Source organism: Pongo abelii, chromosome 18 (genome assembly GCF_028885655.2).
Source record: "Pongo abelii isolate AG06213 chromosome 18, NHGRI_mPonAbe1-v2.0_pri, whole genome shotgun sequence".
Classification (NCBI taxonomy): domain Eukaryota; kingdom Metazoa; phylum Chordata; class Mammalia; order Primates; family Hominidae; genus Pongo; species Pongo abelii.
This window is the reverse complement of record NC_072003.2, coordinates 15,881,711-15,897,801: the sequence shown is the minus strand read 5'-3', so window position 1 is coordinate 15,897,801 and position 16,091 is coordinate 15,881,711. Positions and strand designations below refer to the sequence as shown.

Below are 16,091 nucleotides of genomic sequence, written 5' to 3'. Positions count from 1 at the left end.
AAAGACCTGCCCCCCTGATTCAGTTATCTCCCACTGGGCCCCTCCTACAACACGTGGGAATTATGGGAGCTACAATTCAAGATGAGATTTGGGTGGGGATACAGAGCCAAACCATATCAACCTCTATTATTAAAAACTGTTTTTAAATTTTTAAATGTTGACAAAAATTGTATATATTCAAGGCATACAACATGATGATTTCGTGTACATATACGTCGTGTAATGACTGCCACAATCAGATTAACATATCCACCTTACACTTAAAAATGTCTATTTACGTCCTTTGCCCATTTTAAAATCAGATTATTTGGGATTTCTGTGTATATTTTGGATATTAACCCCTTATCAGATATGGGGATTGCAAATATCTTCTACTTTGTAGGTTCTTTTCATTTTGTTGTTTCCTTTGCTGCACAGAAGCTCTTTAGTTTGATGTAGTCCAACTTATTTTGTTTTTGCTTATATTGCCTGTGCTTTGGTAACATATTCAAAAAAATTACTGCCAAGACCAGTGTTTACAAGCTCATTCCCTATGTTTTCTTCTAGGAGTTTTACAGATCTGACAGTTAAGTCTTTAATCTATTTCATGATAATTTTTTATATGGTGTAAGACAAGGGTCTAATTTCATTATTTTGAAGGTAGATATTCAGTTTGCCCAGCACCATTTATTGAAGAGACAGTCTTTTACCTGTTGTCTTTTCTTGGTGGCTGTGTCACAGATTAGTTGACCATATATGTGTGGATTTATTTCTGGGCTTTGTTCTCTTCTCATGGTCTGTGTGTCTGCTTTTAATAACAGCACCAAACGATTACTGTCGTTTTGTGGTATAGTTTGAAATCAGGGACTGTGATACCTCCAGCTTTGTTCTTTCTCAATATTGCTTTGGCTATTCAAGGTCTTTTGTGTTTCCATATGAGTTTTAAGGTTGTTTTTCTATTTATGTGAAATGTCATTGGAATTTTGATAGAGATTACATCATGTAGTATGGACATTTTAACAGTATTATTTCTTCTAGTCCATAAACTTGGGATATCTTTCCATTTATTTGTGTGTGTTTTTTTTTTTCAGTTTATTTCATCAATGTCTGATACTTTTAAGCATATAGATATTTTAGTTGCTTAGTGAAGTTTATTCCTAAGTATTTTATTTGACAAAATTCAACATCCTTTCGTGATAATCCCCCAACGAGTGAGGCATAGAAGGATGTACCTCAGCATAAGAAAACTGTATGTGACAAGCCTACAGCTAACATCATACTCAACAGTGAAAAGCTGAAAGCGTTTGCTCTAGGATGAAGAACAAGACAACGATGTCTACTCCTGCCGCTTCTGTTCAATATAGTACTGGAAGTCCCATTCAGAGCAATTAGACAAGAAAAAGAAAAGCCATCCAAACTGGAAAAGCAGAAGTTAAATTACCTCTATTTGCAGATGATATCACGTCATATAGAAAACCTTAAAGACGCCACAAAAACAAAACAAAACAAAAAACCCCACAACTGCCACAACTAATAAGTAAATTCAGTAAAGTTGTCAGATACAAAGTCAACATACAGAATCTGGTGTGTTTGTGTACACTAACAGTGAACCATCTGAAAACACAAATTTAGAAATGTCCCATTTATAATAACGTCAGGCTAGAACTTTTAATAAAACTGTATATACAGCAGCATAATGATCATGGGAGAGAGATACAGCAGGGGGGACAACTTTTAGTGGCTACTACTAGATGAACCTGCCTTCAGATGTGGCACCCCCGTTCCAGAGTCGCGGCCTGTCTTCAGAGCGTCTTTGAATGGGGCCTTCATGCCTTGCTTGTGTCCATCACTCCCTTGAAAAGGCCAGCTTCCTGCCTCTCCATGATCTGCCTGGAGCCCCAGCCCAACAGCCATGAACCAAAGCGTGGATAGTTTCATGCTTAAGTTGTCTCCTTAGTTTTCTGGCAGGGGCTGGTGTTGGCAGCAGTTGGGACTAAAAGAGGCCATAGCAGTTGGCTGCCTGGGCTCTTGGGTCCTCAGTGGGTTCCGAGGGGATTGGAAAGTCCATTAACGTAGCAGGGTGACATAAAGTGGAGACTGTTCCATGGGTCCTCTAACAGAGGCCGTTCGCATCTTCCTTTGGTGGAAGTGGTCCAGTCCATGGCATATCTACTCATAGACTTTGTTTTAGAGCCAAAGGGTGGGCACCTGGACCAGAAATTCAGTGAGTTAGGGGAACAAGAGTGTCCACCTTTTCCCCTGGCTTTCCTAGGTGTGAAGGAAAAGGCAGTGGCCAGTGATGCAAAGATGTGGGCCATGAAGTCGGGCAGACCTGGGCTTCAGTCCTTGTTTCACTTCTGACTAGCTCTGTGCTAGACCAGTGGCTCAGACTCAGTAAGGGAGAGTGGCAAATTCTTCTCCATCAGGGCTTATGGCAAGTAAAAGTGAATGGGCCAACCATGGTCCATGGCCAGTAGTGCTAAAAATATTTCCCTTTCTCTTAGAGACATACATCTGTGTTCTCTCTCCAGTAATCTAAAAGTGAGTGAAAGAAAACCCATTTGTGTATAAATGGCTATCGCTCACTAGGGCGAAGATCCATGCTCTCCTTTTCCTCTTCCAAATCCATAAGAGCTGTAGATGACAGTCCCATGCTCTGAGCAGCCCCCGGTTATTGTATTTGACATGTATCCATCAGGCGCATGCACAGACACAGGGGTGACTTCCTGCTTTTGTGGGATTGAGAGGGGCAGGACCTGTCAGTAAGACACTCCCTGGCAGTGCTCTCATGGACAGGCAAATACACTGCCTGCATCCACTCTGACCTGTTCGTTCGTTCGTTTGTTCGTTCGTTCGTTCGTTCGTTCGTTCATTCATTCATTCTTTCATTCATTCTGTCCTTAAAAATTTAGTCCTGGGAATATATACTGAGTGTTTCTTTTGTACTTCCTATGGATAAAATTGACCACATCCATGTCCTCATGGAGCTGTTCCTTTGGTTGAAGGAGAAAGAGAACAAACAGGTCTACCTAGCATGCCAGATGGTGGTCCGTGCTGGGGTTAGCAGTGACAGTTGAGCCGGAAGTCTCACGGAGTGAGGGGATAGGCATCGAGGCTGTCCGGGGACAGGGCACTCCAGGCAGAGGGAACAGCCACAGCTCCGGCTCTGTGGCTCCACCCACTTCATCATCCTCTAACATCCCGGACTGGGCCCTGGTCACCTCCAGCATCCTCTTGGATCCCTCGTCCTCCCTGCCCCAGCTGCCCCAGCCTCCTTTCACTTGTCCACTGTTACATGAGCCCCTGACACATGTTCCGTCTGCCCTACAGCTGCTCTCCTTCCAGGACTGTCTACTCTGACTCCTTTTTTTTTTTTTTTTTTAGGTGGAGTTTTACTCTTTCACCCAGGCTGGAGTGCAGTGGTGTGATCTCAGCTCACTGTAACCTCCGCCTCCCAGTTTCAGGCGATTCTCATGTCTCAGCCTCCCGAGTACCTGGGATTATAGGCACCCGCCACCACGCCCCTCTAATTTTAGTATTATTAGTAGAGACGGGGTTTCACCATGTTGCCCAGGCTGGTCTCGAACTCCTGACCTCAAGAGATCTGCCCGCCTCAGCCTGGGATTACAGGTGCTGGGATTACAGGTGTGAGCCACCACACCCAACCTCCAACTCAATATTTTGGTTCCAGATCAAACATCAAAGCTCAGCTAATCCAATCCCACTCCCAGGTGTGGTGCCGCTGGCAGAACCAGGCCCCCTCCTGCAGCCCTCATCTCCCTTTGAAAGCCTATGTTTCTATGGGTGATTATTGGCATCAGGTCGGCTGAGGTCCTCGAGGACTGAGCCCTGGGAGGCGGAGATCCTGCCTGGTTTTGTTCTCCATGATAGCCGCAGCGCCCAGCCCGGAGCTTGGTATACAACAGGCCACCTGGTGGTGACTGAGGAGGGAATACGCAGTTCTGCCTGGGGGACAGCGGGGGTTGGGAAAATTGAGGAGGGTCTTGAAGGAGGAGTACACACCCTCAACCTAGCATCCAGTTCTCATCATGTCTAAAAACTAATACAACAGCACAGGCAGTGTCGGGGGTGGGAAGGCTGGTCTTTGGGCACTTCCGGCCATGCCACTTTCAGAAGCATTGAGTCAAATGTCCAGAGACAGTAGAGCGTGGGCTGAAATGGAGTGAACATAATGTGTGCACTTCAGTTCTCTCCGAGACACAGAGGCTGCTCTTCAGCTGCGGTTACGCTACCGTGGTTCCAGGTAAAGCAGAGACTGGCTGGGTCTCTGCCACATCCAGACCTTTATGCTACATCCTTCTTTCAAAGGCCTGTGGAATGGTGCTGGCAATTCCTAGTAAATAATGCATTTCCTCTTGTACTAGGCTGCCTCATTTATATAACCCAGTGAACTGAAAAGTGGTTTTTCTTGGGCCAAGTTATTCATCTTATTCTTGGCATTTGGCTGCAATAATATCCGTCTATCGGCACGGCCATACAGTAATTGAGGCATTTTGTTCTAGCAGTGAGGACCCTTATAGTTAATAACACATGAAGCCATTTCATTAAAAGGAAAGTTTTGTTAGGATACATTAACACAGGCCTTGAACCAAAACACAAATCATTTCATTCCCTGGCTATTAAGGAAGCAAAATGAATTGGGAACCTGAAGCCATTTTTTGAAGAATCGTTGTTGTCCTCATGTCATCTGATTCTCTCTGCATTCAACAATCCGCATAAAGGGGATCAGGGTTTTAGAGAGTTGATAACACTTGTTTTTCTCTGAGATGGAGAAGATGTGGTATAGGCTTTGGGGACAGCATACACTGAAGGCCTGGTGCTAGTTCCACTGCTCACTCCCTGGGCGATAGAGAGCACATTTCTTAGTTGCTCCACGTTTGTTTTAAGGCATACAAAATTGCAGGATTGGCCGGGTGCAGGGTGGCTCACGTCTGTAATCCCAGCACTTTTGGAGGCCAAGGCAGGTGGATCACCTGAGGTCAGGAGTTCAAGACCAGCCTGGCCAACATGGTGAAACCCCATCTCTACTAAAAATACAAAATTAACCAGGCATGGTGGCTTGTGCCTGTAATCCCACCTACTTAGGAGGCTGAGGCAGGCTGAGAATCACTTGAACCCGGGAGGCGGAGGTTGCAGTGAGCTGAGATTGTGCCATCGCACTCCAGCCTGGGCAACAAGAGCAAAACTCCGTCTCAAAAAAATAAATAAAATAAAAGAATAAATCGCAGGGCTTTTGTGAACATTGTGCGTAACATGTCTGGCGCATGACAGGTGCTGTGAAATGGTACAGCTTTTTCCGTATGTCCAAGAAAGTTCCAGCTAATACTAGTTTTCACTCTTGAATATTACAACATGCAGAAAAAAGTAGTTTTGAAATGCAGGACTTTGGATCGTTAAGGAGTTAGTGAAGTTTGAAATGGAGAGGGAGGCATTTGGTCTATGCTGCAGGAAGCAGGGGCAGCCTGACATGTTGGTTCTACATTCGCTGTGTGTCAGTGAATGTTTATTTCTGAGTTCTCACCGCCTTCATGTCAGCGGGTTTCTCTGTGGGGTCTAATCCTTGCAGGGGTTTATAACATCCATCAAGTATCTCCTACGAGGTCCTTCTCCTAAAATAGCACTCTTGCCTGGGAACCTGGGGGCTTGCGTGGCAGGGACTGGATAAATGCCCAGGCCGGCCTGCAGCCAGCAGAGAGGTGCACCGAGCTTGTTCTGAGTCAGAAGCCCGGGGAACGCTTCCCGGGTTTTGTTTTAGCACTCAGAAACTCACTCGAGAAGGTCATTTCCTGAACTCTGCTGTTTCTGTTGAGTTTTCTGAAAGCAGAGGGGATGCTTAGCTGCCCAATCCACAGAGCACGCTTTATGTTTGTGTTTCCCCGCCTGCCTAGCGTTTGACAATTAATTAGGCATGGTAATTACCTGCTTTAATTTCATGATTGCACATCCTATAATTAGCCCTAATTCTGTAATAGGGAAGTTCATGTACACAAAGGCAGCCAATGATGAAGGTGATAAGGGTTACAATATTAACAGCTGCCATTGTCTAGTGCCTGCCAGGCATGGGCGAGGCACGACACCTCACAACCACCCAGAGACATTGGCATTGGCCTGTCTTACAGATGAAGAAGCTGAGTCTCAAGGTGGGGTGTCATCCCCAGGGTCACAGCAGCCAAAAAGGATAGTTGTGGGGATGTGAACCCAGGCCTCCCTCCCTACACAGCTGTGTCCCTTCACACTGCCATTCTGCCTCTTGCGGGAGCACCTGAGATCCGACATGCTTTGGGCTAAAGACGCCCGTTCCTATGCTTGGCACACCCTTAAACCAGATTGAGGGCTTCAACCACTTAAAGGAAGCTTTTACATCTTCATTGTTTCTCTCTGTCTGCCTGACTCCCTCCCCACTTCTTCTTTTCCACCCCCCTATGGGAGTGCATGTCTGTGTGTGTGTGTCTGAGATAAATTTTACCCTGGAATGTTGACCGCTTGGTGGTTAGATGTTTTAGTACGTGTACAAAATGTTGTCCTGAATATAATTGCTTAATTCTCCTCTTCTCCCAAAGACTTAGCCTCTAGCACTATCTTCATTTATCTAAATAGAGACTCAGGGCTTGAAGAGGTGAATTAACTTATCCAGGACCACTTGGCTGGCAAGGGGTGGAGCTGGAATTCGAACCCATTTCTCTCTGAGGCCAGAATCCAGTGTCTGGGCTCCCTCCCGATGCTGACGTATGACGATGTGTCAGGTCCATGTGGATGTGCACCCACAGAGCCTTGGCACTACCTCCTGCCCTATCTACGGCCTGGCTTAGACATCCCTGCCCCACAAGTTAGGGTGAAAGCTCACTCTCCCGAGGACAGTGAAGGCAGGGCTTTGTTTTGTTTTTGCTTTTAAATTCAGGATTAACATAAATATGATCAGGTATATAAATCTTAAGTTTATGGTTCAATTAATTTTACTTCTTTATAGACCTTTATAACCACTGCGCAGATATAGATCCTGGATGTTTCCAGCACCCAGAAGGCTCCTTTGTGTCCTGCACAAGAATCCTTTCCCCCGCCCAAGGTCGTGAAGACATTCTGCCATGTTTTCTCCTCCTCGCTTTATGATTTCACTTTTCACACTGAGGTCTATGACTCCAAAAGACACGAGTGCAAAAGCCACACACGCGAGTGTTTGTAGTTGCTTTATTCATGAAAGTCCCAACTGGAAACAACCTAAATGTCCACCCCAGCAGAACAGGTAGATACAAACAAGGAAATACTCATACAGTGGAATACTATTCAGCAGTGCAAAGCAACATGAGGGCCATACACACCAACACAGCTGCATCTCACATCCACAGTACTGAGTGAAAGAAACTAGACCCAGAGGAGCACACACTGGTTCTGTTTAGGTCAAGTTCAAAAACGGGGAAGGCTGGGTGTGGTGGCTCACGCCCGTAATCCCAGCACTTTGGGGGGCTGAGGTGGGTGGATCACCTGAGGCCAGGAGTTCCAATACCAGCCTGGCCAACATGGTGAAACCCTATTTCTACAAAAGTACAAAAATTAGCCAGGCGTGGTGGCGGGCACCTGTAATCCCAGCTACTCAGGAAGCTGAGGTGGGAGAATCACTTGAACCTGGGAGGTGGAGGTTACAGTGAGCTGAGATCACACCACTGCACTTCAGCCTGGGTGACAGAGTGAGTCTCCATCTCAAAAAATAAAAAAAAACAGGGAAGAAATCTAGGGGATAGTGCTTAGCATTGCAGGAGAGCACTATTGATTAGAAGAGGGCCCAGGAAAGTCTCATAGGAACACTCTGGTAGACGCTCTTCATCTTCTAAAAGAAAGCGTCTCCTTGAGACCTTATCTCTACTAGAGCTTGTTCTGGATTCTGTTCATTGACGGACTGAGGTTTTTGCATTTTTTTCTCCCCTTAACCTTCCTTTACCTCCACTGTTATTACAGACATCGTGAGGGTAATTCTTCTCAGTGGAAAAGAAATCTTCAGATTTGAACTTCCTCTTAAAATGAAGAAGAAAGGGGTTGCCCCGATGCCCGATTACAGATATTACCCTCCTATTTAATCTTCTTTTGCTGAGTCAAGGAGATCCGACATAAAGTGGTTTTTTATTGCTTGTTTTAAAAGGGAACTTGGTTGTGTCGGAAGAGGTCAACTCTTTTTATCCCTCCGAGGAATTATTATCTTTATCGCTCAAGCAGAAGGAATTGGGGCTGATTGAACTTAATTTGGAGGGGAGAGGCTTTTAAAATAACAAACAAAACAAAAAACTCTAACAATTTGGGGCCTAAGCCCTTTGAAATCCTTAGTGAAATAAGTCCATGATTTAGTTAAGTATGTATAATTCAAGGACAACTTAATTTGCAGAGAAAGTTTCCTAACTTTGGATGTTTGAAGCGTTGTTGTTGTGGATCAGCCATTTGGGTAATTTTGGGTAATTTTAATGGCATTAGACTAGCTTCGATTAGATCCAAAGGGAGAGGCACAAATGAGGTGAGATTGGAATGTCTGATAGCAAGGAGATGTTTCCGAGAACACGGGATCTGCAAAGAGGTTCCTGGGCTTCAGGGGAACGAGGCAAGGGGTCCTGGTCCCAGCTACCCACATTGCTGGCCTGGGGTTTCTGGTGCCTTCAGGATTCTGGGTCACTGCAGCAGAGCAGCCTGCTGTTGTCAGAGGTATTTGAACCAAGGCAACTCCATCTTGAATAGGGGCTGGGTAAAATGAGACTGAGACCTACTGGGCTCCATTTTCAGACGGTTAGGCATTCTAAGTCATAGGATGAGATGTGAAGTTAGCACAAAATACAGGTCATAAAGACCTTGCTGATTAAACAGGTTGCAGTAAAGAAGATGGCTAAAACCCACCAAAACCAAGATGGCTACTAGAGTGACCTCTGGGTGTCCTCTCTGCTACACTTCTACCAGCACCGTGGCAGTTTGTAAATGCCATGGCAACATCAGGAAGTTACCATATATGGTCTAAAAAGGGGAGGCATGAATAATCCATTTCTTGTTTATCATATAATCAAGAAGTAACCATAAAAATGGGCAACCAGCAGCTCTCGGGGCTGCTCTGTCTATGGAGTAGCGATTCTTTATTCCTTTACTTTCATTTTACTCTACAGACTCGCCCTAAATTCTTTCTTGCTTGAGATCCGAGAACCGTCTCTTGGGGTCTGGATCGGAACCCCCTGTCCGGTAACACTGTGATAGAAAGTGTTAGAGGGCAGAGGGCGGGTAGCTGTGGGTTCAAATTCCTTATCTCCTCACATACCCTGGGCAAGTGATCTGACTCTCTGAGCCCATTACTTCATCTGAAAAGGGAGTGTTCGTACCATCTGCCCTGCAGATTAACATGTGGCTGGTCAGTGAGGTGCGTGAAGTGCCTGGGATAGGACTCAATAAATAATAGGTAGGCGGATCCTGGGTGCAGATTTAGGCCTGATGAGTTTTAGGTACCTAGGGGATATCACGTCCTGGTCTGGAGTTTGTATCAGAGGTCCAGACTAGAGATACAGATTTTGGAGTCATTGGCCTAAACATGAAACATGCAGGCCTGGGATTGCGCATGTGTGTTCCGGGGAGAGGCAGGGCGTGGGCAGGAGAGGAGGTGCCCACATGGAAGGTGGAGAGAGAGCAGTTGGAGAAGAGGGAGACTGAGGCCTCCAGGGAGCAAAAACAGTGGGCTCTTGCATATACATTATGAAAAATGTAGAGTCAGAATTGATCATTCACAGGAGAGAGACTTGTTTTTATTATTACGTTAATGAGGTTTTAAAGATGTGTATTGACATTCACTGATTCAAATTACAATGGCCATTTATCGTTGGAGGCTTTACCCTGTGGGCTGTCCTTAACTCAGGTAATTTTTTTAAAGTGCATTGATCTCTCTCCCACTTCTCTGGTTTCCCTTGTGATGTATTATAGCTGCTGTATATCCTTGGAAGGTGCTAGGGCCTGTAAAAGGCTGGTGAAGCAGTGCTCATGTTTTCTCTACTTGGTTAAAATAAAGAAGGTGTACGCCCACGTGTGCTGGTCCCATCTGGATGTGACCTTTTGTTCAGTTGAGCTGATAATTGCAAGTCCGGATCTTGACCTTAGCCTACTTATTCCTAACCCAAGTCCAGTTCCTCTCCATCTGTAGGGTGGTCCGCATGCTCCCAGGCATAGCTGCGCTGTTCGTAGACCTGAATTCTCTCCATATCACTTTGGGTGGGAGATGCTGCTTTCAGCTCCATTTTGTAGACGAGGAAATCAATGGCCAGAAAAGTTGCACGGCTTGTCTGATGGATGAGTTTGCACATTACATCAGGGGTTCCTGAAATTGCCCACTCGTCAGAATCACTGGAGAAGCTTTGGTTGCATTGGGGATTCCTGGGCCTCAGATGGTTAATGCAACCCACCCAGTGGTTGGTAAGATTTAGAAAGGACTGCCTTTCTCCACACCAGATCTTGCATGTGTTGGTGGAAAAATAACAATAATGACTTCTTGATTATTTAGGTCGGGGGTTATCAAACTCTTTTTGTAATGGCCAGAAAAAATATTTTTAGCTTTGCAGGCTATATGGTCTATTTCAGCTTCTTAGCTCTGCTGTACAGAAGCTCCTTGACTTATGATGGGGTTATGTCCTGATAAGCCCATTGTAAGTTGAAAATATTGTAAGTTGAAAATGCATTTAATACGCTTCATCTAGTGAACATCATAGCTCAGCCTAGTCTACCTTCAGCCTTCAGAACACTTACGTTCTCCTATAGTTAGGCACAATCATCTAACACAAAGCCTATTTTACAATAAAGTGTTGAACAGCTCATGTAAAATATCATACCGCACATCATTATCCTGGAAAAAAAGATCAAAATATGAAGTATGGTTTCTACTAAATGCTTATTGCTTTTGTACCATTATAAACTTGAAAAATTGCAAGACAATTACCAGCCTAAGTGAGGGACTGTCTATATTTCAAAAGCGGCCAAAACAAATGAATGTGGCTGAATTTGGCCTCTGGGCCATAGTTTGCCCACCCTGATCTAGATAATTAGTATTATGTATGATGATCAGAGAAGTGATTGAACTTGCCACTCTCCAAGGGAAGTTTGGACTTTTATAAGAATATATCATAAGCAGGTATGGGCCAGTCAAGATATATAGGGTGACAGCCAGGCGCGGTGGGTCACGCCTATAATCCCAGCACTTTGGGAGGCTAAGGCAGGCAGATCATCTGAGGCCAGGAGTTCAAGACCAGCCTGACCAACATGGCGAAACCTTGTCTCTACTAAAAATACAAAAAATTAGCCAGGTGTGGTGGTGGGCACCTGTAATCCCAGCTACTTGGGAGGCTGAAGCAGGAGAATCGCTTGAACTTGGAAGTGGAGGTTGCTGAGATCGTGCCACTGCCCTCCAGCCTGGGCAACAGAGTGAGACTTCGTCTCAAAAGAAAAAAAAAAAAAGTGAGCAAAGGACACAGTGACATTTCTCAAAAAAAAAAAAAAAAAAATATATATATATATATATGATGAGAATTGCATTCAGTTGCTCATAAAAGACCCCTAAAACATTAGCTTGAACAAATTAGAGATGAATATTTCTCACTTGTTGAAGAGGCCTTGAGTAACTGATCTGATTATAGGTTTGGTGATGTGACGTCAGCAATAATGGGATGACATTATTGCTCCTTAGGGTCATCAGAGACCCCGGGACTTCTGTAAACTTGATAGGCATTCTGTTTCTCCATCTCATTCCATCGGAAACATCTATCCATTCGTTAATTGAAATGTTGTGGTTTTAGTCTCTAGTCCTTCCTCCTGTTGACAGAATAATGTGAGACATTCCGTGGTCCCCATACTAGAGTTCGAACACATGATGTCTGTGTTTGGGGTTGATGGGTGGCTTTCACGTAGGAACAGAATTTATCACTCACATGAGAGATGCCTGTTTTCATGATCATAGAGGTTTTAAAGATGTGTATTGACGTTCATGGAGTGTAAATTACAAAAGCCCTTTATCCTTGGGGACTTTTCTCTCTGGGCTGTTCTTAAATCATGTAATTTTAAAAAGTAGATTGATCTCTCTCCTGCTTCTCTGTTTTTCTTTGTGATGAAGTTGCTACTTGCCCCGGAAGGTGCTAAGGCCTGCAAAAAGCTGATGAAACAGCCCTTACATTTTGTATCCCCAGAGTATTCTCTCAGGAGTCATAACTTGATTAAAATAAAGAAATTCTATGTCCCGATTATGCTTATCCCATCTGGACACGGCATTCGGTCTAGTGGGGGCAGATCTCAGCTCTTGCCCCCTCCCTTCTTTCTGAAACTGAATTCCACCTCGTCTGTGTGGTGGTCGGTGTGGTCCCAGGCACCACCACATTGCTCTCCAAACCACCTTTGGAGTGAGGTGCTGCTCTCAGCTCTGTTTTACAGATGATGAAACAAGTGTCCAGAAAGGTTGACTAGCCTCTCACCAGCAAGCTGTTAGTGCTGCAATACACACATGACAGCAACGTGAAAAATGCATCTCTGCTATTAATTGGGCTGTGGATTTCTGTTGATGTTGGGAAAATAGCCTACAGTATGTCGTTCCCATAACTTGCCTGATTTAGTCATTCTTTCCTGTACCCATCTGTTCAGCCAGCACCAATAAATCCCTGCTCTATGCCAGGAACCTGGGCATCCAGTGGTGTGTGACACAGATGTGACTCCTGGTGCAGTTGGTTTTCATGGGGAAATCATTGCTGAAATCCTACTCCTTTATAATAAGGGTTTAAGAGGAATTCACGTTTTCTGTCTGTTTCTTGACAGGTCTACATCCGGATAAAAGACGATGAATGGAACATCTATCGCCGGTATACAGAGTTCAGGAGTTTGCACCACAAGTTACAAAACAAGTACCCTCAAGTGAGGGCGTACAACTTCCCACCCAAAAAGGCCATCGGAAACAAGGTACCATCCTGCGCTGGGAAGCCCACTTGTCACTGCCTGCGTTAAAATGGATTATTTATTCTTTTTCTTTAGTCCGTTGCTTAAAAGCACATGCTCCTTAAAGAAAAGTTAGTGGATATAAGAAAAAAATAGAGAAAAGAAATAGCCACTCATAATTCCACCACCTAAAGATGGTCACCATTACGTCGTGTGTGTGTATGTCCTCTTATTTCTCTAGGGCAAGAAGTTGGAAAACTTTTTCTTTAAAGGGCCAGAGAGTAAATATGTTTGGCTTTGGGGACTATACCATTTCAGTGGCAAATACTCACCTCTGCTGGGGTCCTGTGTAAGCAACCATAGACAGTACAGACACAAATGAGTATGGCTATGTGCCAATAGCATTTTATTTTTAAGAATAGACAGCAGCTGGATTTGGCCTATAGGTTAGTTTGCCAGCCTCTGTTCTGGACCAAAAGATGCTTTTCTAGTTTTCATCCGTAGTTGTCATGATGTTCGCTTCAACTTGTGACTGTGGAGTAGAACTTTCTCGGAGGACTTTGTTGTTGTTATTGTTATACAGTTATTCGCCTCATGAAGTCTAATGATTTATGATGACCCAATTTGTCTCTGTTTATTCATCCCAGTTCCCTTGAGGAAGGAGGTGCTAGCCCTCTGCAAGCTCATTGGTTGATTAATATTATTCACTCAGCAGTCATTAACTGGGCACCAATTGTGTGTCATTGTGCAAGGGGCTGGGTCTAGCCCTGGAGAAGACAGACCTGGGTCTAGACCTGGCTTGGAGCCCTGTCAAATGGTCAGCTTCAGCCAGGCGGCATCATGATGTCACTCCTCATGTTTGTTTAGGGAAGCAGTTCTCTGTCATGGCCGCACTTTGGATCCCCTGGGGAGCTTTGAAAACCACTGAGGACTGCCTGTGCCCCACCTCCATCCCCATTCTGATTGAATCGATCTGAAGGGAGGCCTGGGCATGGAGGGGTTGAATAGTTTTCTAAGTGATTGCACTCTGCGGCCAAACTGGAGAATCTTTGGCTTAGAGTCAAGGAGGAGACGGGGCACTTCATCAATTTCGGTATGTGTTCAATAGCTTGTCAGGGACAGTCTGATTGGAAGGGAGAGCCATGACCTTTCTTAGGATGTGTAAGACATCGGGCATTGTATTGAGCGTAATCTCTCTGCCATGGTTGTTCTCAAAGTGTGGCCCCAGCCAGCAGCAGCAGCAGCCGCTGGGAGCTGGTTAGAAATGCACATTCTTGGGCTCCCCCTAGACATGCTGATTCACAAGTTCTGGGGCTGAGACCCAGCAGTCTGGGTTTAACAAGCCCTCTAGATGACGCTGTTCATGAGGAAGTATGAGGACTGCCGTTCTATCTTTTGACAAAGCCATGTGGCCGATGCCATATGGGGCGAATCCCTAGTTTCTGTCTTCAGGAGGTACCGTGCTAGGATTTCCTTGACCTTTATCACAGAAACACACAGCAAGAGTTTCCATAACCCACTCCTGGCACTTGGGAATTTCACAGGAAAATCTATTCCCAACGCTTACATTTACATGTATGTAGATTTCTATGTATAAAACAGATTGAAACCTGATCACGCCAAGGTCTGCTCGATTTGAACATAAACAGTTACAAAGCAGGTTTATCCCAGGCCCAGAATACATTTGTCCTTCATTTTTATGTTGAGAAAAAGTAGAGCTGAACCGCTAGATGTGGCAGACAGAATTCTACTCTATGCTTGTTCATAGCAAGGAGTACAAGAATTCTTTTGAAAAGAGGGGAAAATTATATATTGATTTAATCTAATGACCCATAGGCTCATAAAAATCTTGGGACTCATTCAGAATGTCCTAAAATGTCATAAAACAACATGCTGCTAACCAGCGTATTATCAAATTATAAGACATTCTTATGTACAAGAAACGCGATCCTGGAGTGGCCCTTCCGTGACAGCTTCTTCGAGGAATCTGCCTGTGTCTTGTGCTAAGGGAAAGCCATTGTAGCACAAGGTGGAAATGAGGGGATTTGGAAGGGGAAAATCTTAGGTTGTGGCTTAACATTGTCCTGACTTAACATTGTCCAGGGGTGAGTCCTGACTTAACATTATCCATGGGTGCCTGGGAACTGCAACTTTAAGCAAAATGACGTATTGTGTTATGAAATGAACTTTACCATGGACGAATGGATACAAACGAGTTCAGTTCCTAGGGCATACACTACTGTATTTAGCTTAAAGTCTTAGTTAGAATCTATCAACAACATTAAGTCAACACTTGCTATGTTAGTTTCCTCTTACTGCTGTCACAAATCACAAATGTAGGGACCTAAAACAAATTCATTATCTTACAATTCTAGAGGTCAGAAGTCCAAAATGAGTGTCACAGAGCTAAAATCAAGGCGTCAGCCAGGCCCTCTTCCTTCTGGAGCCACAGGAGAGAGTTTGCTCCTTGCTTTTTCAGCTTCTCAAGGCCACCTTTATTTTTGCCTTATGGCCTTCTGTCTTCAAAGACATCACTCAGCCCTCTGCTTCCATCATCATAGTCACATTCTTCTCTGGTTCTGACCCTCTTCCTTTTAGAATTCCCCTTAGATTCCCTGTGATCACATTGGGCTCACCCAGATCATCCCAAATAATCCCCCAACCCCACCCTTTGTCTCAAGATCCTTAACTTAATCACATCTGCTGAGTCCCTTTGGTCATGTGAGGTTCTGGGGATTTGGGTGTGGATGTCTGTGGGGGCCATTATTGCACCCACCACATGTTAGACATTGCTACATGCTTTCTCTGCAGCCTCAACTCCCTTCCCACCTCCTCCCTCCTCAAGCCCCCCAGTTACACAAAACTTCAGACAAAATAAATCTCATCAGTCCTGAAAACACTGGATTTGAGTTTAGTGAGATGAGGCTGAGCCCTGAAGAGTGGGAGGGTTTTTCTGGTGTTGCGTCCTGTAGAAAGAGAGCATGAAGCTGTCCTGGGTGTCTCCTGTGCAGGAGCTGGAAACTGTTTTGTTGTTGTTGTTTGTTTGGTTTTTTGGAGGCAAAGTCTCATTCTGTTCCCAGGCTGGAGTGCAGTGATGCTATGTCAACTCACTGCAAACTCTGCTTGTGGAGGAGAGAACTGAGTCTGCTTCATGCTCTCCACCCTCATCCCCAGGC

General features: G+C 44.8%; 1 protein-coding gene across 9 annotated transcripts in view; it reads left to right on the top strand.

Annotated features, from left to right (window-relative positions):
- The window catches only part of SNX29 (sorting nexin 29), a 584,658-nt gene that overhangs the window by 475,970 nt on the left and 92,597 nt on the right, over nt 1–16,091 (top strand). For all 9 annotated transcript variants that reach the window (XM_063717589.1, XM_063717588.1, XM_054534732.2 and 6 more), the window contains one exon: nt 12,799–12,939. In XM_063717589.1, the coding sequence (XP_063573659.1) occupies nt 12,799–12,939 (141 nt within the window). The remainder of the gene's footprint in view (nt 1–12,798; nt 12,940–16,091) is intronic.